The following is a 24,563-nucleotide window of genomic DNA, read 5'->3' as shown; positions in this document are numbered from 1 at the left end:
GATGTGCATGATTAGGGGGTGGGAATCAGAGACAAAAATAGAAAAAGGGAAGAAATAGGAGAGACACAGAAAGGGATGGATGATGGAAGAGGAAAAAGAGGCAAGAACTCAACAGAGGGAGAGAGTGTGCGCTCCAGAAACTTGGGGACTGCACCGTGCAGGTGGGGAGCGCCCCCATGAGTGCTGGACTTAGGGACTGGGCTGCTCAGCCAGGGTCCTTCTTCCTGAGGGAGGCCAGGCCAGGGACCTGTCAAGGAAACGCTGGTGCTCACCTGTGGAAACTGCAGTAGGAACAAAGTAGAGAGTGGCAGCAAAATGGGAAGAGCAGAGAGGAGGCTGAAAGGGGAGGAGGAGTACAGACCTTCAGGCCAGGGGGCTTTCCTCCAGGGTGACCCAGCACGGGGCTTGGTGCACAGCAGGTTTTCAGACAGAACTGGAGAAGGGGATGGTGAGATGGGAGAAAGAGGAGCAGGAGGAGGAGGAGGACCACACCAGAATTACCTGATCAAGTGATAGCTGTGAGATGCCAGAGTGCAGCAGAAAGGGGGAGGGGAGAGAGGGACATGCGCAGGATCAGAGTGGGATGGGACAGAGAAAGAACGTCAGTTAAGAATCAAACCCCCTCCCCTCACTTCCTGGTGGGTGGGTCCCTAGGCTGGCCCTAAACCCTCCCCTGGACCACCCCTCTCACTCTACAACCACATCCCAGCTGCTGCGCTGAGGGTGGGGAGAATTTTAGTCTGGCACAGGGAGCGCTAAGTGCTGCCTGGAACCTCTTCCCACAGAGGGGCCAGAATTTGCCAGGGTCCACACAGTGTGTAGGACCAGAGCTTGGCTATGGGCTTCCAGCTGGGTGTTTACTCCAGAAGCTTGTGGCTGAGGGAGGAGGGCCTATGGTCCCTGGACTCCTTTCTCTTCTCATCAGGCCTTGTCTTGGCCAAGGGCTTAGGGCTCAGAGGAAGGTTTGCCCAGCTGGAGTGGGGACTGGGCCTGCCAAGGGTGGGGAAAACTGTGGAAGTGTCAGAGCTTACTCACTTCTGGAACACGAAGATGCCAACGATGAGGGTGAAGGAGATCAGGTCGGCAGTTACCCACATGAGACAGTACTCGTCCGGGGGCTGTAGACAGATGGCCCGAGGCCAGCTTCCAGTCATGGCCCATTCCAGGTAGAGGGTCCATGGGCTGGAGGACCCCATGTGACCATCAAGGAAGGGGAAGGGAGGGTCTGAAGGCTTGAGGGTCTAAGATTTCACCTTGCAGGAGTGAGCTCTGGGCACTGTGGGCCTAGGAATGGGGCATGTGTGTGCATGCACATGCGTGTACACACACAGTGGAAGGCTTGTGTTAAGCCTGAAGGTTTATGTGCTTAAGTGAGTGCCAAGCAAGAGGTGAAAGACGAAACATGGGTGCTGTATCTGAATGTGAGGGCGTGACATGACCAGCAGGTGGGTGTGTGACCTGTGAAGAGCTGCATGTGGCATCTGTGTGGGGAGGTACATGTCACTGCATAGTGACCCCAGGGTTTGGTGCCTCTCCGTGGACACCGAGGATGGGGAGGGCAAAACCCCAGGTGCAGTCCTAGCCTCCTTGGTCTCAGGCGGGCCTGGCAGGGGTGGGAGGAAGGGGCTCTTGTTGCTGTTAGTCTCCGTCCTGTGGTGGAATGCTCCTGCCTGCTTGCCACCACTGCCAGCAAGTGTGTTACTTTCTGTCATCCTGCTGGACACTTGGCTGGTTTTTAAAGAATGACAGGCAGGCGAGGGCTGAACAGCCAGGCAGTGACGGATTCCAGCAGCCAAAGCCCATGGCCCACATGCTCACTCTTTCTCTCTCTTAGAGACTCCTGACTTTGCCTTTCTCAAGTTCTCCTTCCTGTCAGTCTCACTTGGGTTCCCCGAGTGTGAACTTCTACACTGCACTTGCTCTCCTCCTCCATGAAAGCATCCACAACGCACATCTGACTCTCTGACACTGCTGACCTCAGCCACACAAGTTCTCTGTCTGCCTTCCGTGTCCTCAGGGAAAAAAGGAGGCCCAGGGCTGCACAAGACCAGAACTTTGTCTGCAGATGCCTGGTTGACCAGTTCAAACATAGTTTGATTCACTGTTCTCCAAGCAGACTTTGACATTCCCTGTCTTGTCCTGTTGTTACCATCCTCTTTTCCTTTAAAATAAAATATAAACATCCCAAACCAAAAACTCCAAGCAGCTGTTTACTTGACAAGGGCTCCTAAGAGATGTGTTCTTCCCTGTGGATCAGGCCCAGGGGCCTTCTAGCACCTTGGTACAACCCCAGAGGCTGTGAAGATCTTTATGCCCCTAATCTGCACCCTCAGCATGACCCCACCACCACCCAGACCTCCCCAGGAAGCAATGCACATAGAGCTCACCAAGGATTGGGGCAGCCACAGGCAGCTTCCTGCCCTGTCCACTCCCCACCACCCCAGGTGCTCTCTGCCCTCAACAGTCTCCAACTCACCATGATCCAGAGAGGGGAAGGCACCTGGGACAAGATGTGGGAGTTGTCAGAGGTGACAGATGGGACCCCAGTGCACCAAAGCAGGGAGAAGAGCCACGGTGCGTTGACAGTGTAGAGGTTCACACTCAGGTTCCAGGATGCGTAGTCCCTGGGCAGGGCACAGAGGCTGGTTGGCCCAGGCTTTGGCTGCTCCCCAGAATAGGAAGGAATGCATTTCCTTCATAGTCTTCTGCCATCCTCACAATCTTCTTTGGAGGAAGGGCTTACTCAGAGGGCCAGGCTCACAGGAAAAGTCAGCTGTACCCCAGCTGGCATCTCTCATCTTTGAATCATACTCAAGGTGAGTCCCCAGTGTGCCCCTGCCCTCTGCCTGCACAGGGATGACAGGAGGCTTACCCCACCCTCCCTACCCTGGGAGTTGGGGGGCGCTGAGCAGGTAGACACCTGAGCTCCTGGCTGGACACCTGAGTGTAGCGCAGGTTCAGCCGCTGGATATGGCCTCTCCGCAGGCTGGCCAATGCCTCCTTCGAGCCTGCCGTCTGTTGGAAGCCAGGAGCCACCTTCCGCACGAAGGGCCTCTGCCTGTTAGGCAGCCACATGACCTGCAGGTGGGGTGGGTGCAGATGTGTGTGTGTATGCTTTAGGTTTCTCTTTCGCAAAACTGGTATGTGCAGTGTTAAAAGGGGTGGGGGCTTGCCCACAGTGAACATTGACTGCTTAGGTGGGATCACTGTCACAAGACGGCTTGTCTTGGCCAGAGTTGTGGCAATGATTCAAGAAGCTTTCCTTTTGGATGGTTGTCACAGGATAGATGAGCCAGGAAACTTATTCTGCATGTGGCCACCAGCATCAAGATTGGTGTTGGGTCCCTGTGGTCCCAAATCCTGCACCACTGTGATATGGGCAGCACGCTGCTAAGTAATCAGAGAACCCAAATCTGGTCCTGCCCTTTAAAGCCTGAAAGATCTGTCTTATTCTTCATGGCTGCCACCATGACTGCATCAGGGAGGCAAGGGGCATCTACCCCTATTTGACAGATGTGGCCAGGTTTGTGCAGAAGCTGGCTCAAGTCTGGGCTCACCTGGTGCTGCGGGAAGCCAGAGCGCAGCAGGGTCTCCAGCGTGACATTAATAAAGCTGCTTCGAAAGGGATGGTCTCGGGGTGGTTCCCGCAGGTTGAGCAGCAGCGTGGCGTTGCCCTTAGCCAGCTCCAGCAGCTCATCCAGGCTACAAATGGATTGGTTCTGGGCCTCCCTGTGGTCGGAGGGTGACAGGGAGCTGGCCGTCCAGAAGGGATCCGTCTGGCAGAGACAGGGACACATGCTGTGTCACTGGCCCTTTGGGGTGTTCACATGTCTTGTTGGCAACCAGGTGTGGAGACCCTGGGCTGCCAGTGTCCACTGGTGTGTGTCAGGTGAATGCTTGTGGCCCTGTGGGGCCCTAGGAGCTCCTGACCCTCACCTCTCTACCCCATACCTGCTTCCAGAGACAAGGACCCGACAGGAGTGCCTCCCAGACCCCAGCATGGTCTTCCATTAGCAGCAGGTCAGACCATAAAAGCCCCTCCCTCTCATCACAGTTAATCCCAGCTCCTGTCAGCCTTTCCACTCGCCTTTCCTGGTGAGGGAGACAGTCCCAGGACAAGCAGTGACAGAATGAAGTCTGCAGGCGGCAGTGGCAGAGCCCAAAGGGGGCCACTAACCAGCCTGTTGGAGCCCCCGAGCTGGTGGGCACCTGCCTATATCACTGCTTGGGGTCCCTGCTATGTTCTCCAGGCCCAGGCCCAGGCCCAGGTGCAGCCAGACCTTCAGGAACCACTGGCCAGCATTGAGCCTCTGCAGGACGGTCCAGTTGAGCATGGAGGCGGGCCTTCGGGCAAGCTCCGGGAACGCCTGCTCCACGTTGGTGGTTCGTCGCAGGGTAGCATCATGCATGAGGAAAGGCACACCATCCAGGCTGTGGGGAGGAGCTGCCATCACTACCCAGCCAGGGCTCTCACCTGCCCAGCCCTCACACACACTTCCCCACTACTGCAGGGCCTGGGTAGCCTACCCTTCCCTGGGCTTTGGGCTCCTTACCCGTAGGGGGTTCTTTGTTGGGGTAGGGATGCCAAGAGGGAGGACTGGGAAAAGGCTGGGCCTGATCTTAACCACTGTGGAGGCTAGATGCCATCTCATTTGGCAGTGGGGAAACTGAGGCTAGGGGAGGGAAGTATCTAGCTCAAGGTCCATAGCTAGTAAGTGGTGGAATCTGGCTAGGAACCTGATCTGTGTGATGCCATGATGAAAATGGTGCAGATACGGGTCTCTTTGACAAGTTCTACCCTTACTTCCACTCTTATCTATCCCACCAGGGCTGCCAGTCACTCTTACGGTGCCTTTGTGGGAAACAGTAAAAGACTCTCATTCCTCAGGGCATCTTCCCACCACCCACTAGAAACTATCACACACACACAATTGTATGACATCTATACTGGGCACAGTGATCTTGTTTTATGCCCTTATTTTATGATGTGATGGCCTTATTCTGTGCACAGCCTGTGCAATTAACTATACATGGCCCCCCCAATCCTCTCTCCTTCCCAGAAATAACCACTGATAAGAGATTGGGATGAATTTCTCCTGCCATCTATACTAATTCAGATTTATAAGTATACAGATAGGAAATGTGTTATCCCTTTAGTGTGGTCTTTTAAAGCGTAACCAGCATCACAACTACTCTGTCACTTGTTTATCTCACTCATCCACGTGGCTGAGCTCTGTCCTGCAGACACACATGGATCTAGTCTTCCTTCAAGTGCCTCTGTGACGAGGCGCCGGGTCCCCAGGATGAACCAAGCAAAGTCTGGTCTTGCCTCTATTTTATATCCTAGAGCAGTGAGGGTGAATCTTTTAGAGACCAAATGTCCAAGCCTCAACCCCCAAACCACTTATTTATCACAAGTGCCAACACTGCAATTAAACCTGAATACATAGGTTTTAGTTTAAAGATAACAACTCAAGCATTAAAACAAAAATACCATAATATAAAGAGCCTAGTGGTGGCATGTGTTCCATGGCTTTGCCATCACTGTCCTGCAGTGTGAAAGATTCATTTGTGTAAAAGGGTACTTGCCCTGTTGTGGATGATCTGAACCTTTACTATCCCACCTCCAAAGCTCCAGGACTGGAAGTTCCACCCACTGAGACCTAGGTCCTCCCCTACGCCTACCTGATGGTGACGTCAGCCTGGATCCCATATAGCTTCTGCTCTAGAGCCTTCCGGAAGGACATCAGAGTGTGCTCTGGAGCCAGCTAGGGAGCAGGTATGGGAGGAGAGGGCCAGCATTCAGTGCATATAGCCTCCCCAGCCAGGGGAAGGTTGTCCATGCTGGAAGGACAACCTTCCCCAGCTTCTCCATCAAGTAGCTATCTCACCCTGCTTCCCCACTGAGCTTCTCTAAAGTTCAATTTCCCCAACCATTAAATCATGTCTATCTCAAAGGTTTTAGGGGAAGGGGCAGGCAGGGGTGCAGGGGGCAGGCAGGGTGTGGACAAATACAAATGTCTGACATAAAGATAGCACTTGCTATCTTTGCTAACTATCACCATTATGTCACCCTTGGTACATCCCAGGATCAGAGCTAGACCCTGGTAGCAGGAAATCTTTGCATAGTCTGGTGGCTCTATGGAAGCCTTGGGCAGAGCTAAGTGAGACAAGTGCCTCTTGGTTATATCCTGAGCTCAGTCCAGGAGGAGATGCTGGAGGGAGCAGGGACTGGGATGGAGTTTCCCTGGGGTGATAAGAGCCCTCATCCATACCAACAGGACAGTACTTTCCCCACTGGAGGTCACTGGATTAAAAATCCCTAGCACAGTGCCTATTCAGAGAAAGTAGTAAATGGCTCATGAATCAGAGGAACCTAGTTCAGTCTTGTCTCTGTGTTAACTAGCTTTGAGACCTGGATGCACTCTCCCTCCTGTGGACCTGTTTGCCCACCTGCTCTTAGGGACGTGTGCTCACTGTTCCCTGAGTACAGTCGGGTTGGAGGCCTACCTTTTGGTTCCATGTGGTCTGAGAATACTGCTATACTCGCTGCTGCCACTGGGGGCCAGCACCGAACTAGAGATTGGTTAAGACCAGGACTAAACTGGATATGATAGAGAAGTAGGACTCCTCACTAGCGAAAGAATGGGGTGGAAGGGGTCCAAAGGCTGATTTCATTCCCATCTTCTCTCGCTCTGCTCATGCTCAATACACCCCCTCCTCTGGGAAGCAGCTGGGAACCAGGAAGGGCTTTGAAGTTGACTAAGAAATAAACCACTCTCCACAGGGTCACCTGGTCTTAGTTTCTTCAGCTGTGAAGTGGGCTCAGGCTATCTACTTGCTAGGTGAGAAAACAGGTGTCAGAGACCCCATGCCAGAGCCTGGCACACAGTTAAGGGTTCTGAAACTTGAGCCCCTTTCTCTTTCCCTGGAGCGCAGTAGCCTTGGGAATATGTCATCTGTCCCCCAGGTCCAATGAGCAGTGTGAGATCTGAGTCCATAGAGAAGTGGGACCCCACGCCAACCTCCCACATCTCCCTGACAAGCGACTTCTAAGAGGTGCCAATACCCCTTCCTATGGGAATGGCACCTGCAAAAGGCCACCTGGAAGCAGCATGGAGGGGCTACAAAGACTCAGGGGCAGAGAAAGTGTTTGGGAGGGGAATGTCTCTTTTATAGAAGCTTCTCTACATTGCTAAGGTCTGGCTGGGTTATGTGTTGGTCTCTAGAGCTGTGGAATCCTGGCCCTCCCTTGCCAGTTCCAGGGTTCTAGGCAGGTCCTAGAAACACGTAGCAGTTCTGGGATGAATTCTGTCCCAGAGCTCCCATCCATCTCAGGCAGTCCAAGCAGTGGGTTTTGCTGTTAGGAGGCTGTGCACAGGTATGTGGATAGAACTCAGTGAGCGGGACACCATGGTTATAACAATCCACTGTGGATTTAGTCCCACTAAATATGAAAGTGTATATAGGAGCAACCCACTCGGGGGCCACAGACACAGTCCCCAACTCAGGATGCGTCTCAGACTTGCTGCAGACCTGGAACCCACTGGGGGACCCATGTGCAGATACACACAGAGTGGACTAGACGTGTGTTCACGGGAACACAGGAAGGGGATGACATCTCTAAAGCCTCCGCTAAAGAATCGCCTTTACAGGAGTAAAGAATGGAACAGAGGTTAACAGAGGCTGGGGAGGGCAGGGGCAGGAGAATGGGAGAGGCTGGTGAATAGATGCAAAGTTGCAGTCAGATAAAAGGAACAGTTATGGGTGGTGTCATATGGACAAAGGGTGACTAAGGTAATCTATAGTTTACTGTATATTTCAAAATAGCCAGAAGAAAGAAAACCATTTTTTGTATGGTATTGGGAACTGAACCCAGGTCCTTCACACTGAGCTATACCTTCAGCCCTTTCTTTTATTTGGAGACAGGTCTCACTAAGATGCTAAGTTGCCCAGGCTGGGCTCAAACTTTCCACCTTCCTACCTCGGCTTCTCAGAGAAGAGAGAATTTTGAATGTTCCCAGTGCAATGAAATGATAAATGTCTGAGATAATGCTAATTACTATGATTTGATCATTATTTATCAAATACATGTGTGGAAATACATTGTGGTCCATAAATATGTTATATATATTTAAGCAAATAAATTAATTCTAAAATAAGTGCCATAAAGATGCAACAAGCCAGATGCATGATATGAGAAAGTCTACCAGACAAATGAAACAGTTGATTCAACAAAAAGCAAAGAGGACAACTAAAAGATCCTTAAGCAACAGGCATCAATCAGACATTGTGGAGACAGTGTGTGGATCCTGATTCTTAACAACTCAACAACTGAGCTATAAAAGGTATTTTTGAGACAACACAAGAAAATTAAACATAGATTTGATGTTAGATATTATTAATGTGGGTGAGTATATATAACAGCATTGTGGTCATGTTTTGAGGAAAACACTCATGGCTAAGGATACAGTCTGAAGCATGTAAGATGAAATGATATGTAATCTTGGGTTTTCTTTTCTACATCAGGAAAAATACAAAAGTAGGGGGACCGAGGAAGCAAGAATTGCAAAATGTCGATAAATGTTGCAGATATATTGCATTCTTTCTATGGTGCTTCATGGTATAATATGCTGAATTCTTTTCACTCCTGTGTATGTTTCAAATTTTTCTACTAAAGAAAACAGTCTTTGCAGGGGCCAATTCCTTCTCCTTTCTGCTCTTTCTCCTGCTCTGGCTGTCCCCGGCCTCCAGAGTGAGATGGGTTGCCCACCCCCAATGTTGCCCTGCCTACCTGGGAAGCCCTTCCTCTCAGTTCTCACAGTAGCCAGCAACATAGGGGTCCCTAAAACTCAGGCTCAGAGGGCACTGGTGACTCCCCAAGACATACAGGCAAAAGTGGACCCCTAATCCAGATTTCAGTTGGCTAACTGGTAGATAGATGCTGGGGCCAAGATGGAGTTTGATGGGAGGGTACCAGGGTCCAGTGTAAGATGAGAGGACTTTGAGTCTTATGTAGAAAATAATGTCCCCTCATGCAATAGAGAAGGACCTACAGCCCCATCAGAAACATCCTCCTTCCACCCCTGCTTGGTGCCAATGATCAAACCCAGAGCGTCACAAATGCTAAGCAAGCACTGAGCTACATCCCAGCTCTGAGCTCAAACATATGCTTTTAGAGCAGTGTCTCTGTGTCGCCCTTGCCCTTCCTGAACTCTAGGCACCATGGAAATCCCAACAGATGCTGAGCTCTCAGGAAGTCTCCAAGCATCCCCTGAGGGCGGGGATGGGTAGGTACTGCCCCTGTTGAGAAGCAAGGGTTTGAGGCTTTTGAGGTACTATGCATGGGCACCTTGCCTGTGCTAACTCTTGCTTCTCACGCCCTATAGCAGGTACTCTTGCTCTTCCCATGGCACAGGATGAGGGAAATAGGCACAGGGAGGATAGCAACTGCCTGTTCCCCCACAGTGATGAAAGCCCGGCTGCCTCTGCCTAGGCAGCAGAACTCTGCAGCCTGTCCCCTCCACCTCAGCTCTGTCTGCCACAGAACGCAGGGCACCTTGGTGTTAGAACAGGGTGAGCAGTTGCCCTGCTACTGGTCACCATGATCTGATTGCCTCCTGCCCATGATCTGATTGTCACAGCCCCAGACCCCATAGCCAGCAGCTGTCTCCTTGTCTGCTTACCCCAAGAGCTGGTGTCAGGCTAAAATCCTCCTGCATTTTCTTAGGACACCTATAGAGTTCTTTAGGCTCTGGTTCCATACAGCCTCTCCAGGCCTTTGCACCAATCCTTCTCATATACCTCCCCAGAGAGCTAACAATCCTTCTTCTTCTTCTTTTTTTTATAATAATATGTCATCCCCAGTTGCCCACAGATTCCTCCCCTAGAATGGCAGATGCACCCACCCCACCCTGTCTGTTAGGATCATCAGGTGGCACTCACCATGGGCGCCCCACGATGGCCGATGAGGACGGGCTTTGGCCCCAGGTTCTTTTTCTCCATGATGCAGGGAGAAGAGATGGTGAGAGGGACCAGGTAGAGGGCAAAAACCACGGTGAAGAAGATGCCCAGCATGGTCACCTGAGAGGCTGCAGACAGGGATTGTGAGCACCTCCTGCGATCCATTTGGCACCTACCAGGCCCAACCACAAGCATGAGATGGCCGGGTGGTCTGTACCACTCTTGCTAGGAAGGCAGATTTGTCTTCAGTTCACACACGTGTGCACACACAGAGATGGACATTCGGAGGAAGAGTCTAGTTCAAGGCCAGCAGAGGCTGCAAATTTCAGTGGCATCTGTGGCCACTCTGAGCCAGACCCCATGCTGAACTCATCCCCAAGCCACCCAGGTAAAGTCCCAGTGGGAGCAATCCAAGCCAAGTACAGGGTGAGGACGGCAGGCCCTACCCAGTGGTACTCACAGGACCGCTCTGCACGGGCAAACTGTCCTGCCACAATCCAGGAGAGCATCGTGACAGCGGCCAGGCCTCCCAAGTGTAGGAATGGTGATGTGCCCTGTATAGGGAAGGATTCAGGAAGGTCATGGGGCTCCCATCTCTGCCCAAATCAGGTCACCAGCATACCCACAGTCCACCCCTCCCCACAGGCTGGTAACCTCATCTCCATTCATGAGCTGAGGATGCCGGAAATCCAGTGACCCTGGGTTGTAGTATCTTCCCTGCCTCTCACATGCTGTATGGCCTTGGGCCCTTCTCTTCCCCTTTCTAGGCCTTGGTGTGGAGAGGCAGGAGTAATAAAAGACTGCTTGTTGCAGAGGTCCTGGGGTCTCCCCACCTCCATCCCTACTCACCTGAAGGGAGATCAGCAGCACCTCCCACTCGTCCTCCCACAGCTGGGCCACTGCTGACATGGCCACTACTGTGGAGCCCAGGATGACCACCAGCCCAATCTGGAAGGGGGAAACAGGAGAGAAAGGGTCAGAGCAGATGTGAGGGGTGCCCTTCTATCTGAGAGAGAGGACAAGGTGGAGTCTAGGAGTTAGACACAGGGAGAGATGGAGCAGGAAAGGTGGATGAAGCAGGGTAGAGGGAGGAAGGAAAGAGATTGGCATGGGCTAAAGGACGGCCAGGGACGGGGAGGGCAGCCAGAGGCAAAGGGGCAGGCTGAACCTGAGAGGAGCGATGGAGCTGAAGAGAAGGAAAGGTAGAAGAGGTGAGGCTGGAAAGGTGGTATCTCCTGGCCACCCAGTACACTTCCCACAGAAGCAAGGGATGAAGGGGGACTCTTCCCTCTGGCCCTGTCTACAAGGCTCACCAATCCCAGCCTCTGGCATGCAGCTTCTGATGTGTTATGGGCTGCGTCCTGCAGCTCCTGCATAAAACCAGGGGCACATCTCTGACAAGACCCAGAGGAATCTTCAGGGGGATAGATTTCTTTGGGGAGAAATAGCATCTGAAATCTCTTCGTAAAATTAAGCTCAGGTTTCCTACTATCCAGCTTCTAGCACATTCCCCTTGGAGTCCTGGATCTGCCTGCCTATCCTCCCCATCTCCTCAGAAGGCCCACCAAAACCACACACAGGACCCTCTGGTTTCTCAGACTCATCCCCCAGGGAACTGCTCCCCTCGCTGCCTCACACCCCCGTCCTCTCCCACAAAGCCTCTTCCCGGCAGCAGCATTCTGAGAGCCTCCACTAATGAAGCGAGGGGCTGAGTAGACTTTATAAACAGGAGGGCAGAGATTAGCCTATCTGTCTTCGTTCCCCACCAGGCAGGGAGGATGAATTCTTTTTTTTTTTTTTTTTTTTTTTTTTAATTTTAAAAAGAAAAAAGAAAAACAAAAAGCAAAATAGATCAAAAACAACAAACCCAAAACAATAATAATATAGGTTTTCAAAACAGAATGAAAGAAATTTAACAATGGTTGTTATAGTGCATATTATTCTTTTTTTTTCAAAGAAAAGAAAATTTTAAAAAAATAGAAAAAACAGTGGTTAGATGCCATGAAGTAGGAGGCAGTGCCTTAACTTTATGCATGTTGTCAGGCCCAAGGGTCCCTTCCATCCTTGTCAAGGGGAGTGCTAACCTTCTCTCCTTTCACACAACACAACCTCATCCTTTTGAATACCATCTGTACGCTGCCCCCTATTATGATAAAATGTTTAATCTAACCCTGAAACACTCTTGACAGATCCAGACTTCCTCTAATCCAACTAGTTTCCGAAATATTGCATATTAAACTGAGTTAAACATATCCACAAAAATACTGTTGATATTTTCTAGCAGTTTCTACTTAAATCAGTGGCACTGTCATCTACCTGTCTGCTGAATAATCTTAAGAGTTGTGACTTCAAGTAAAATATCCAAAATCCAATCTGTTAATTTTTTTTTAAAAAGAGCAGAATCTATTTATTGAGAGAAAGAAAGCTTCTGTCCCATAAACAGACAGACGGGGTTCTGAGGACTCCGCCTTTTCTAGGATTCTTTTTTTAATTTTAAAGAGGATAAAATTAAACAAAACAGAATAAAACAGATCATAAGAAAACAATTTAAGAAACACAGATTTCAAAGCAAGACCACTGGAGATCTTCACTGTCTATCATATTATCTCTTGCTTTCTTCCAAACAGTTGTCCAAATCTTCACACACAGTGAATACATACCGAACAGTATAGCACTAAACTGATCAGAACAGGGTGATGAAGGCATTTTAGATCTGAAGACCAGACAGTAGGGGAGTCAACAATGGCTGCCATAATGTCTCTTGTTCTCTTGGAAATAGCTGTCCATCTCTTTATGTGTGTTGAAATTAAACAAAAGAAAATAGACTAATATCACTTTGAACAGTGAATAATAGTATTGCTAGATTTTATATCATAATGCTACAGAGTTAGCACTGGGTATCTTAGTGTCTCTTCTTCTTCAGAGTATCTGTTCATTTCATCATGTATTATATAATCTATTCTTGTAAACTGTTTAGAAGTTCCATACATTTCGTGAATCTCTACATGTATACCTATCCATTCTGTACAGGAAGGATGAATTCTTGCCTGGGATTAAGTTTTCCTTTGGAGATTTGCATGGAAACAAGGGCCCCCTTAAGAAACCGTTAACAAGGCTGGGAAAAGTAAGGGCCGTGACAAGGCAATGCAGTGTGTGTGCCTGGGCATATATGCGGGCACTTCAGGGTGGTCGTCAGCTGTATCCTCCTGACAGCTCTCATGAGGTCCTATCATCTTCATTTTATACCCAGAAACATGGGCCCTGATTACCTGGCTACGTGGATTAGAAGGGGCAGATCTAGAAACCAAAAGCCTCTGCCTGCCTTAGGGGTCAGGCCACACTCCGGGAAGCAGGAGTCTCTGGCAGGCTCCTCCCAATCCTGAGAAGCCCTTTCTCCTCCAGGCTGCATCTCCTCTCACTTCCCTTCCAGGCATCTTCCCTCTGTGGCCAGAGAGACTGTGGACATCCCTGAAGGGTCGCTTCTGAGTGCATAACTGCCAGGGGAAATACTTGCAGTAAAACCAATTCCTCACAAACCTAATACAATTAAAATTTCATTGCCTCTGAGTTTTATAGTTGCTGCAGTGGTAACCATAGTGCTAAGCGGCACCACTGAATGTTCAGTGTGGGATTTCCTTCCTCCACTGTGTCAAGAAACCACAGTGATAGCATTGACTTGGTGGTGATAGCATTGACTTGCAGCAACGTGCCCCTGTTGTTTCCTATATCTGACCGAGGAGGATGAACCCCACAATAGAGCCCTGGAGACAGACCATGGTCCTTCTCTGAGTTAGTGGTCATTTGGTTTTCTGTCCTACTGGGGCTATGTTTTCTGATAGCAATAGGATGGGCAGAGAGGGCAGAGGGATCTTCCTTCCTTCCTTCCTTCCTTCCTTCCTTCCATCCATCCATCCATCTTGCCTGGGGGTTGGGACCAGGCAGCAGTTAGAACCTGGGCTTACAATAGTGACACAGGATGGCTTCTTGGGAGTACCTGGCCACCTCCTGGTCCAGACCTGGCTCCATGCAGACAGGGGAGGGGAGTTTCTCTAGGGAGCTTCCCTAAGCTGGGATGTGGGGATAGTAAGTGCCTACCTGGAAGGGATTTGGGGAAGGTAAATGAAAAAATGCACAAAGTGCTTAGCACAGAGGCTATAACAACAAGAAATGCTTGCTACATGGAGGCACCCTCAGCTGAACAGGGTTACATGCAGAGAGGATGGAGAAGAGCGATGACTGTGCCTTTCTTAACTGCTGCTGGAGGGAGAGAGCCTGGAACCCAGGAAGAACTGTGGACCCCAGGTCACCAAGTCTTGGTTCACTAGAAGGGCTGATGAAGTGGACGGAGTGTGGCAGTGGGCAGAGGTATGGATCAAGCCCACCCTGGAGGCACAAGGACCAGGCCAGTTCAATCTGGCTGGTCCTGGGGCCCTCTCTGGCCTCTGGCTGGGCCACCGACAGACCCTCCTCTGCACATGCTTCAGTGGCCACTGCTGCCTCTGTAGCAGGAAAGGCAGGAAATGACAGGAACAGTTCAGGCTGGTTTCATTACAACAGGATGTCGGGGAGCTGAGAACTGTGACCAGCAACCCCAGAAGGTGGCATCTGAGCTGATTCTAGGTGGTGGGTGTGGCCAGAAGGGACAACTTGAGTGGGATCTCCTGTTTACCTTCCAAAAGCCTTAATTTCCCCCTCATTCCTGGCTCTGAACTTCTCCTGGAAGCTTACTTTGGTTGGGAAGGGGGTAGATTTCTGGGAGATAGGAGCTTTGCGTGATTAGGAGTTTGAGGAATGTCCCCAGTGGAGATCTCAGACCCACCCACAGCCGCAGGCCCAGCCTAGAGGGCTCCCTACCTGCTCCTCTACTCTGAGCCTCTCCATGCCCAGTTCCTCAGGACTCAGGGAAACCAGGGACTTAAAATACAGGTCATGGTTACAATAGACCATAAATCTGCAGTTTTTGGGCAGGGGATATAGCTCAGCAGCATAGCACTTGCCTGGCAAGCCTGAGATGGTGAATTTGATCCTCAGTATCACCCCCTCCCCCTGAAAACAAAACAACAACAAAAACTGCAGTCTTCAAAGCGACATGATACTGGTATGAGACCAGAGAGATAAATGACAGTAAGTAAAAAGTTTAGAAATAGCTCTGCATATATTAAAATATATAGTATGTGATCAAAGTGGCATCTCTGGAAAGGCTGGCTTACTCAGTGGAGATAGCTAGGAACGCTGGGAAGTTGTCTACCAGCAACTAAGAAAGATCACACTATACCCCAAAAATAACTTCTAAGAAACATAAAAAATTTCAGTGTTAAAAAAGTAAAAACATAATTACCAAGTAATGCCACAGAGAAATTTTATATAAACTTAGAGTGGGAAAGACTTTCAAGTTTGATTAAAAAAAAAACAAATAGGGGCCATTAAAAGAGGTGAGAGATTCAAAAACTTAGTAATTTGTTAAACTCTCTATGCCACAAATACAACAAGCAAAGTCAAAAGATGAATGACAAAAAACTGCCTTCAGTTCATCAGCCAAAAGGCCCATTTCCAAATCTATAAACAGCGCCTGCAAATTAATAAGCAAAAAGCAAATCCCACAGCAAAAAGGTATGAAGAGACAGTTGCTAAAGAAGAAAATACAAATGACTCAGTCCTATGCCAAATGCCAAATGTAACTCATCATAAGGGAAATGCAAATTAAAAATATAGTGAGGAAACACCATCGTTAGTGCCAAAGGTGAAGACATCAACTGATGTCATATGGATGGGGAAGTCTTTATAGGCACGACTACACATTTCCAAGAGAGTGTGCCTTGGTGACAGTTGACAGAGAAGCCATTTGGCAAGATCCAAATGATAAAAGTACATGTTCTTTACTCAGAAACACCTCTCCAAGGTCTCTGCCACACTGCTCTGGTTAAGGACTGAAAACAACTGGACTGTTGATTGGGGTTATCCACAGGGGACTAGCCGGACACCTCAATACCCAGGGACTGTCCAGAGCAGGGAGCAGGAGCAAGTGATAGCATCTGTGTGGTGCTCTCAGTATCGCAAGGAGGAGAGACCCAAAGCATTTGCTAAGAAGGAAGAGCACAGGGTGGGCTGGGCTGTTTGTGTTTAAAGAGAAAAGAAATGTTTTATGTATATTTTTTGAATGGGCTTCAAGACAATAGGGGGGCTTTTGTGTATACTTTTTTTTCTGTCTTTTGAGTTTTGAGCCTTATCAGGGTATTACATGGTCAAAATGAATTAGACAAACAAAGCATAAAGATTCCTTAGTATCTTAGAATACAGTAACAGAAGTTTGGAAACAGAATGCAACTATAGAACTTCCAAGTCCTCAGTAAGGTATTCATAGAGCCCTAGACAGCCTTCCCTCCTGCTATGGTCAGCTTTTCTGCTGAGATCTCCAAGAGGTGCTAGAGCAGAGGAAAGCATGCCTGGCCCCCAAGAGCTGGCAGTGGGGAGAGGAAGGGATGTGACTCCCTGCATTGATCCACCACCTCCGGCTGGCTCAGTGGCTCTACAGGCCCCTCCAATAGGATCAAGCAGGTGTGACCTGGCCTGCTGAGAGCTGAGCATGGCCCCAGGAGGTGACCATAGCATGTGCTAGTCCCACCTAGAGTGCCATCTGGTGCAGTTCTTTCAAGTGTCAGCTTTGCAACCATGAAAAGAAAGTACCTCACTGAGGGAAGTGTGGAAGTTAACAGGAGACCTCAAGGTAAAGTGCCCAGCAGGAGAAAGGTGGGATAAGACCAGGGGCTGCTTACTGCTCCTTACCTCCTGCAAGACTTTAGTCACCTGGGTCTGGCTCCTGAGTTCCAGACCTATGACTCAAAGCCTGCCCTGGTCTCCTGTACCCCCAGCCATTCATGGGCACCTCCTCTGTCACACAGTCCAGCCTGAGCTCACCAGTCCCTCTTCCTCTTCCTAATGCCTGCCCTACTTCAGGCTGGAGTGAGTACTTTCCTTTGGAGTCACTCTGACCCCATCTCATGGGCTAATGATCATTTCTGGACATTTCTGCCCATTCCTAAATGGCACATCTACCCTGGGCCCAGCTTTGGGAACAGATGACTCAGCCCTCTGCCATGGCTCAGTGCTTTTGGGAGTGAGGTGCTGTCATGGTCAGATTGGCACCATCTCTGTGCCCCTTACCAAAGAGAGCAGGCACTAGAGACCCACACTCAGCACCACTGTATGGTAAGGAATTGCCATGTACAAAGCCTGCTCTGGGCATGGGTCTGGCCCTGGGGAGGTGCTGGGACAGGAGAGTGTCAGGGCCAGTTCTAACCTGTGAGGAGTACCAGACCAGAATAGGCTGCATTTGGGGAGCCAGCTGGACATTAAAAACACAGATGCTCAGAAATATAGCAGGAGAGGCTGCAGGGGCTGGGAGCCTGGGGAGAGAAGGTTGTGCAGACACAGGGGAGGAGCAACAAGGAAGGAGTCCACAGAGAGAGTGCACACAAGAGCCAGGGACTCAAAGCAGAGAAGAAGCAGGCCCACTGGGTGGGCTGGAGATGTCTCATTCTGCGGAAGTGGAGGGTGACGCTTCCATGACAGGAGCAGGGAGATCTTGGCAGAACCAGATAATGGGTGGAGAATGGGGTTGGGGGGGGGGGCAGGTCACCCTGGGAGCCATGAGAAGAAGCTTTAAGGAAATGATGGGACTGAATCAGGGTTTTATAAAGAGCTCACTGAAGAACAAAGGGCAAAGCGAGATGTGAGGCCCTAGTAAGCCAAGGCTACAAGATGAGCTGTGAACTGTCTCAGTTCAGCATGTGGGTAGGCAGCTAGAATCCCAGACCTTCCATTGACAAACTGGGAGACCTGGCACAAGTTACTTAACCTCTCTGTACCTCAGTTTTTACAAAACATGATGGTAACAGTGCCTATGCCACATGGCTGCTGTGACAGGGACAAGAGTGAATACAGGTCAAGTGGTGAGGACAGTGTCTAGTACACAGGAAGTGTGCAATGTAAGCCACCAGGACAGCTGCAGACAGGACCACAGGACTAGGGAGGATGATGAGTTCCAGCTCTTTCTCCACTGCATGGCTTCCAGCCCCAGCAGCAGCCCTTACCTTGTGCAGCCAGTGCAGATTCATCTGTTGCCCCACAACGATGTGACATAGTGCCAGCACCTGTGGAGAGGTCCCAGAGTGGCAGTCAGACCCCAGCCTGATGCAAAACAGAGTCAGGAAGTGATGGGATGGGAATGCCCAGCTCAGTCTGCTCCAGCCCAGCCTAAGCCTGGCCTCCTTATAGGTTATACCAGGCTTCCGGACTCCTCTGATATCTGTTCCTCAAGAGGTCACTGGACCTGCTGCACTTGGAATGTCCAGCTTAATTCATCAAGTGTTGGAATTCTAAAACAGATCTAATCCCTGGCTCTAGAGTACCATTCTAGAATGGGGTGGGTCTGAGTCTCCATGAGGAGAATATCTGGAGCAGAGCTCCCAGAAGAGGCAATAGGCAGAGGGACGCAGGAGCTGGGATGCCTCTTGCAGGGCTGAGGAGGTTGCTGAGGAGATTGGCAAAACAGGTAACCTCCCACCTTGGAGGGCCCAGGCCTAAAAGGTACACCAATGCTAGTTTTCTATTTAGGCCAGCGCAGGTCCCTCCAATAGCCTGTCATTGGCCAAGTTTCCCTCCCCACAGGAGCAAGGCCACTTGACCTCTTGGACAACCCCACATACCAAGAGGCCTGCAATGTATGTGAAGGCAGTGGCTGTGGTCACAAGAATGGGCACAGACCAGTCACTCCAGTAGCCCACGCGATTGTAGAGGTACCTGCGGGAGGAGAAGAACAGAGGTCACATCTCCCCTGAGGTCACTTTGCTAGTCCAGGAGCCTGGATGGTTTCAGCTTTCACATAGCTGCAGCTAGGCAGACCACAGACTGGGCACAGGGCTGGGGCTTTGACCATTCCATAATGGCACTCAGCAGTCCTGCATCATCAGTCCTGCCTATGCCAGCCAGACACCTGGGGTCTAAGAAATTTCAAGAGAAAAACAACAATTCTGGAAAACAGTTGTTGGAATTCCAACAATTCCCCAGAAGTAAATGCTATCAAGACCCACACTGGGTTGTCTTCCCATGGGTCCCCCAAGCCTACTCTAGTTGTGTGAACAACAAAGTTGAGACCCCACTGCACACAGAAGAGGGGGCAGAAGCACGGCTTTGGGGGAGACATTCACCCTGGTCTTGGGTCCCACTCTGCCTCTTACTGGCTTACAGGGCCTTGCAGAGGTGACAGGATTCACCAAATCCAAGATGAGGTCATGACACTCATCTTGATTTCAGTGTGAAATGTGAAAACACAGGGTCTTGGGATGGATAAAATGTAACACTGTCCTACTGTCCTCCTCTGTAGGATGGGGATAAAAAGAGAATGCCCTTCAGAGGGTTTTAAGAGGATGGGAGGGGTTAAGGCACAGGGTGCACACTCCAGAAACTCTCAACACAAGTTTTTACTGATGTCAGTAAAAGTGCTGAGGAAATGTGACTTTTAAAAAACAGCCACGTGGTATATTGACTTCATGTACCTTACGCAATCAATTTCCTATTAATGGTGCTTCAATATTTCTATTCATTCTCTTATGACAATGCGAAACTGAAAAATCTGTACATACCTTTTTATATTTCTGAGTATTCCCTTAGGCTAGATTCCCTATAAGCAGAGTTATACAATTCCTATAAATAGAACTGAGTTCAAAGGGGACAAACTTTTGAAGGCTCCTGGCAGATACACTTCGCTGCTCTCCACAAAGACAGAACCACTCATCTCCCACTAGGAAGATGGAGGCTCAGAAGGGGCAGTGACTTGCTCAAGGCCATGAAAGAATTAGAGCCAGCACTGGACCATATCATCCTGCTACCGTCCTGGGCCTTGGGAGGGGACACCAGGAGAACCCCATGGGGCATCTGCCTCCCCCCACCTACCCCACCCTGGCCCTCACATTCAGAGTCCAGGGTACGATCACTGAGTATGCGCTCACCTTACTGCATAGTTAGGAAAACCATAACCCACAAAGGAGCAAAACTTATAACTACTTGTGAAAGATGCTCTGGTCCTGGTCCCAAATGTCTCTTAAATGCAATTCCTTTAGCAAGGAGCCCTTGAGGAAAGCAACAGCCAGACACCTTCCCTGTCTTCCTCCGTCCCAATGACTCCTGGGTCTTGCTCACATCTTTCTACTGTGTGGACTAATCCTAGATGCTCTTGAGACCATGAAGGCCAAGGTAGGCCCTTCTGAATCCCAAGACTAAGTCCTCTGGAAACTGAGGTGACAGGCCACAGAGCTACAGGTCCCAGACATCCCTAGGTCCCCAGGTAGGCCTTTCCTTGCAGCCTCCCTGACAAAGCAGGCACCTGTCCTCTGATGAGTCTCTCAGTGACAGGGAGCTCCCTCTGGGAGCATGGGGTAGCTGTGTGGACAACACGATACATTCAGCCAGGCTCAAGTCCCTGGCCCAGATCTGTCTGCATCTCATTGTGTGACTGTGTGAAAGCTGTTCAGCCTCCCTGAGCTTTGTTCTTTCCAGATTGACCTCAATATTCGTTTTTGGCTCTGACTGAACATATGGCCATGGATGAATCCTGTCCCTTTTTTGGGTCTCAATTTTCCCATCAGTACCATATTATCTTCCAGTTCAGCAGAACTATCCAGAGTCTGTCATCGAAAAACAGTAGGAATATTCCCATTACAAGCAATAGTACCTGAGCTTTGAATACCTGCAGGAATGAATAATTGATTTATGGTAGTTAATAAAGACCAGAAGCCATCTCTGGGACTTGGCTGGGCTGCAGCTCATTTTGCTATGGAGCAGGAGTAGGACAGCAGGACATCTTTACTGTGCTTGTTAATGATGCCAGCACAGCCTGATGCTGTAGACCAGAGTCTTAGGATTCCCACAGAATCTGGAACCATGCTCTATCAGGATTCGAGTCCTAGGAACCCTATACCCATCTATCATAGCCACCTTCCCACTGGAGACCTGCTCTCCCACGAAGCAGCCATCCCACGTGGGTGCAACTCTGAGCCCTCCCATGTCCCTCATTCCACTTTCCCCTCAGAATGACTTGGTGAGGTCAGAGCATCCCATTTTATAGAGGAAAAGAGAGGCTCAGAGCATACTGATGTACTTCTGATCAGCACAGGATAGGGAGGAGCAGGCCTCGCTTCTAAGCTCCAACTGCTCGCACCTGGCTGGGTGACCTGGGACTCAGTCTCCAAAGCTGTCAAAGGAAGGATTCCCACTAGCATATATAGTCCTTCCCTTCATCCCATGATTTTTCATTGTTTAATGAAAGGCAGGCAATGGAAAGGAAAAAAAAGAGACAATGCCCTCCTGTCCCAGGGACCTGCTGGGAAAACCCTGGGAAAACTGCCCATAAAGTGGCTGAATTGTCCTAGACTGTGGCATCTACCAGCCCTGCCAGGAGGCTTACGATTAGGAGTCACTCCTTTGCTAAGGCTTTGGTCTTTCTGGGTCCTGCAGGTTTTTTGTTTGTTTTGCTTTCTTTTTGTTATGAGACAGTTTTGCTATGTAGTTCAGGCTGGCCTCAAGCTCACAATAATGTGCCACCATGCCCAGCTTTGGAGTTCTGGTCTACAAAGTAAGCGAGAAGTCCCAGTCCTACTGAGTGCAGCCCTATCTCTCACTCTTCTTTTCCATGGTGCAGCACTAGGGAGATGCTCCTGCATCTCTTCAGCGCTTCTGCGCCTACCTCTTCAGACCACATGGCAGAACTGAGTCACCTTGCAAACATTCAGGGACAGGGGACCTAGGTCCCACAGGTCCAACTCAGCCATCTTTTACAGCTCATTCCCAAGCTGACTCCTCTGAGAAGTCTCCTAAACCCTGTGAGCAGGTAGGACAGAAACTCAGGGTGGCCTTGCTCAGGCTGCAGAGAGAGACAGTAGCAGAGCCCCACTGGTCAACCTGGGGAAGAGGCCAAATGAGTCCCCATGTCTTGTCCCCTGGATGCTGGGGAGCCGTGGCCCACTTACCAATTGAATTCATCGTAGTCATTATGGACATCCCACCAGAAGTAGAGCCAGGTGAGTGTGAGGCCGAAGGTGAAGGTGAGCAGCAGGAACCAGAGACGCTCCCACTGGAAGAACAGAGGGCCAGAGGGGTCAAGGTGGTCAGGGATGTTGCTCAGGTCATTGCCAACCGTAACCAGCCCCCTTCTCCCTCTTTGTCCCCAGACTTGCCAGGCAGGGATACTGCCCTTTTTGTACTAACAAGGAACTAAGGTGCAGAGTGGAGAAGTAACTTGTCCAACATCACAGAGCCCAAGTCACAAAACAGTGGGGAACCCAGAAACAGAATCAGGAGTCCACTCCGGAGATGTGCTTTTCCAGCTACAGCCTGAGGCCTTTTCAGTGTGTGTTAGTTCCCCCACTCTGACGATGGTTCCCATCAGGGTGGGGACTGAGCCTCCTTTTACTCCATTAGTGGATATGACTGTGAGCGGAAGGAGCAAGATGAGGAGGAAAAATTCTCTTACTGCTCAGAACCCTTCCATCCCACATGGTTCAGACACCTCTGTGGAGAGATTAGACATGGTGTCTGCAGCCAGACTGCCTGGAAATGTAGTCCCTTTCCCCCGTTTAAGAGTATGTACCCTTGAAATCAGCTTGAAAAAAACTAAGGATTGATTATCCAAACTGGAGGACAATTTTGCAATGGGGGAGTATGAAAGGGAAAACTTTTTAAAAATAACAAGGAAACAAACAGTAAAAATACAAAGACTAGAAGATGACAAAAGGATCTATAACTTGAGAATAAAGAATGTGAATGAAAAGCTGGGGCACTAAGGGGTACTAAGAAGCAAAGGAACTACAAAGGTTATTCACAGAAATAATTAAGGAAAACTTCCCAAACATAGGAAAAGGAAATGATATTCTGATATATGAGGCACACAGAACTCCAGCCACCTACAACCAAAACAGAGCTACACCCAGGCATATAATAATCAAGATCCCAGAAATTCAATATAAGAACAAAATATTAAAAGCTGTTAGAGACAAGAAACATAACCTATAGAGGAATGCCCATCAGAATAATGGCAGACTTCTCAACACAAACCATCAAGTCAAGAAGAGCCTGGAGTGAAATATTCCAAACCCTGAAAGAAAATAACCTCCATCCTGGATTGATATGCCCTGCAAAACTGTCTCTAGAAATTAATGGAGAAACAAGATGCTTCCAAGACAAAGAGGAACTTGGGAAATTTGCAACCACCAATCCAAGTCTACAGAGAATACTGTAGGGCATTCTAGAGAGAGAGAAAAGTACTAGGATTCCAGGAACAGTGGCAGAGAGCCCTCAATGAATGAAGCAGAAAACAGAATGAAGAAAATAAGCAAACAACTGATGGCAAACAAGAGCATAACAGAAATGAGGCAGAGAAGATTTTATTCAAAACTGATATGATTGATAGTATCAAGTCTGAGAGTATAAGCAACTACACTGAAGATGACAAGACTCTATGATACACATTCTGGTTTGATAACTGCTGGTGTTTGAAGTTCTATATACAAAGTTGTGTTTTTATTAATAGTTATGTACTGATATATTCAATTATACTATGTCTGGTGATATAGCCAATTCTATTGGCAATAACAAGAGACAACACAGGAACCATGGTAGAACTCTTTGTACAACAGTCTTATATGTTTATTTCGTTTCATGTGTTTATAGAAATATGTTTTGTTTTGCCATGCTTTGTTTTGTTTTTCTCTCTCTCTAATATAGAAAGGATAGAAATACATGTTAAGACTCATGCATGTGTAGAATCTATAAACATTTTATGAGAACTGATCTTATGACACATGATGAAATGAACAGATACTTGGAAGAAAAAGAGACACTAAAATACCCAATGCTGATCCTGGAGTGTCATAATGTGAAACCCAGCAATAGTATTATTCTTTGTTCAGAGTGATATTAGCCTGCTTGGGTTTATTCAATCTCAACATGATTGAAGATATGGATAACAGGCGTGTACATTTAAATATATAGGATTGATAACCATATTTCTAAGTTTTTGTTGGATAGTTGAACAGAACTGGTTGCAATCTCACTGTTTGAATCTCCACTTTAGTATCTTGAATAACTATTTGTAAGAAGACAATCTGTAATCATCAACTAGTGATTTCTTATTGTTTATTTTTTCTTTGAAATTATGTATTATTTCTACCCATTTTCTGTTTTGTTTAGTCTTTCTTTAAATTAAATTTTAAAAAAGGCACCACAGTACCCAGTGCTGATCACATAGTGTCATGATATGAAATCCAGCAATACTATTATTCTTTGTTCAGAATGATTTTAACCTGCTTTAGTTTGTTTAATTTAAACATAAATGAAGATATGGACAACTGCATGTATGTTTAATCCTATGATTGACAACCATGTTACTAAGTTTTTGTTGGACAGTTGAACAGAACTGTTTGCAGTCTCACTGTTTAAATTCCCACTTTACATATTCCACTCTTGTACTTTGAAAACTATTTGTAAAACGACAATATGTAAACATCAAAAAAAAAAAAAAGTTATGTAGGCAGGTTATTCAACCTCTC

The 24,563-nt window shown here is 48.7% G+C and overlaps 1 protein-coding gene, 1 long non-coding RNA gene and 1 other non-coding gene across 7 annotated transcripts in view; 1 reads left to right on the top strand and 2 right to left on the bottom strand.

The window, feature by feature from the left end:
• The window catches only part of Gdpd5 (glycerophosphodiester phosphodiesterase domain containing 5), a 95,736-nt gene that overhangs the window by 3,900 nt on the left and 67,273 nt on the right, over positions 1-24,563 (bottom strand). For 3 of the 5 annotated variants that reach the window (XM_063256484.1, XM_063256483.1, XM_063256485.1), the window contains 13 exons: positions 21,987-22,090; positions 18,669-18,762; positions 18,054-18,113; positions 10,813-10,911; positions 10,424-10,517; positions 9,946-10,091; positions 5,686-5,768; positions 4,281-4,431; positions 3,558-3,776; positions 2,921-3,078; positions 2,477-2,624; positions 1,036-1,118; positions 502-516 (listed from right to left, as the gene is read on the bottom strand). In XM_063256484.1, the coding sequence (XP_063112554.1) occupies positions 502-516; positions 1,036-1,118; positions 2,477-2,624; positions 2,921-3,078; positions 3,558-3,776; positions 4,281-4,431; positions 5,686-5,768; positions 9,946-10,091; positions 10,424-10,517; positions 10,813-10,911; positions 18,054-18,113; positions 18,669-18,762; positions 21,987-22,090 (1,454 nt within the window). The remainder of the gene's footprint in view (positions 1-501; positions 517-1,035; positions 1,119-2,476; positions 2,625-2,920; positions 3,079-3,557; positions 3,777-4,280; positions 4,432-5,685; positions 5,769-9,945; positions 10,092-10,423; positions 10,518-10,812; positions 10,912-18,053; positions 18,114-18,668; positions 18,763-21,986; positions 22,091-24,563) is intronic. The other 2 variants (XM_005000720.4, XM_063256486.1) reach the window with 2 other exon arrangements.
• On the top strand, positions 10,090-24,365 carry LOC134477693 (uncharacterized). Its single transcript, XR_010049838.1, has 2 exons — positions 10,090-10,351; positions 22,188-24,365. It is a non-coding gene; the product is annotated as an uncharacterized LOC134477693 (long non-coding RNA).
• Positions 11,944-12,069, bottom strand: LOC111755105 (U6atac minor spliceosomal RNA). Its single transcript, XR_002789691.1, has one exon. It is a non-coding gene; the product is annotated as a U6atac minor spliceosomal RNA (small nuclear RNA).

The sequence above is a fragment of the Cavia porcellus genome, unplaced genomic scaffold (assembly GCF_034190915.1).
Source record: "Cavia porcellus strain 051 isolate PalLab524CR breed Dunkin Hartley unplaced genomic scaffold, mCavPor4.1 scaffold_9, whole genome shotgun sequence".
In the NCBI taxonomy this organism is placed as follows: Eukaryota; Metazoa; Chordata; class Mammalia; order Rodentia; family Caviidae; genus Cavia; species Cavia porcellus.
The sequence above is the reverse complement of the archived record's forward strand: the minus strand, read 5'-3'. Positions and strand labels throughout refer to the sequence as shown.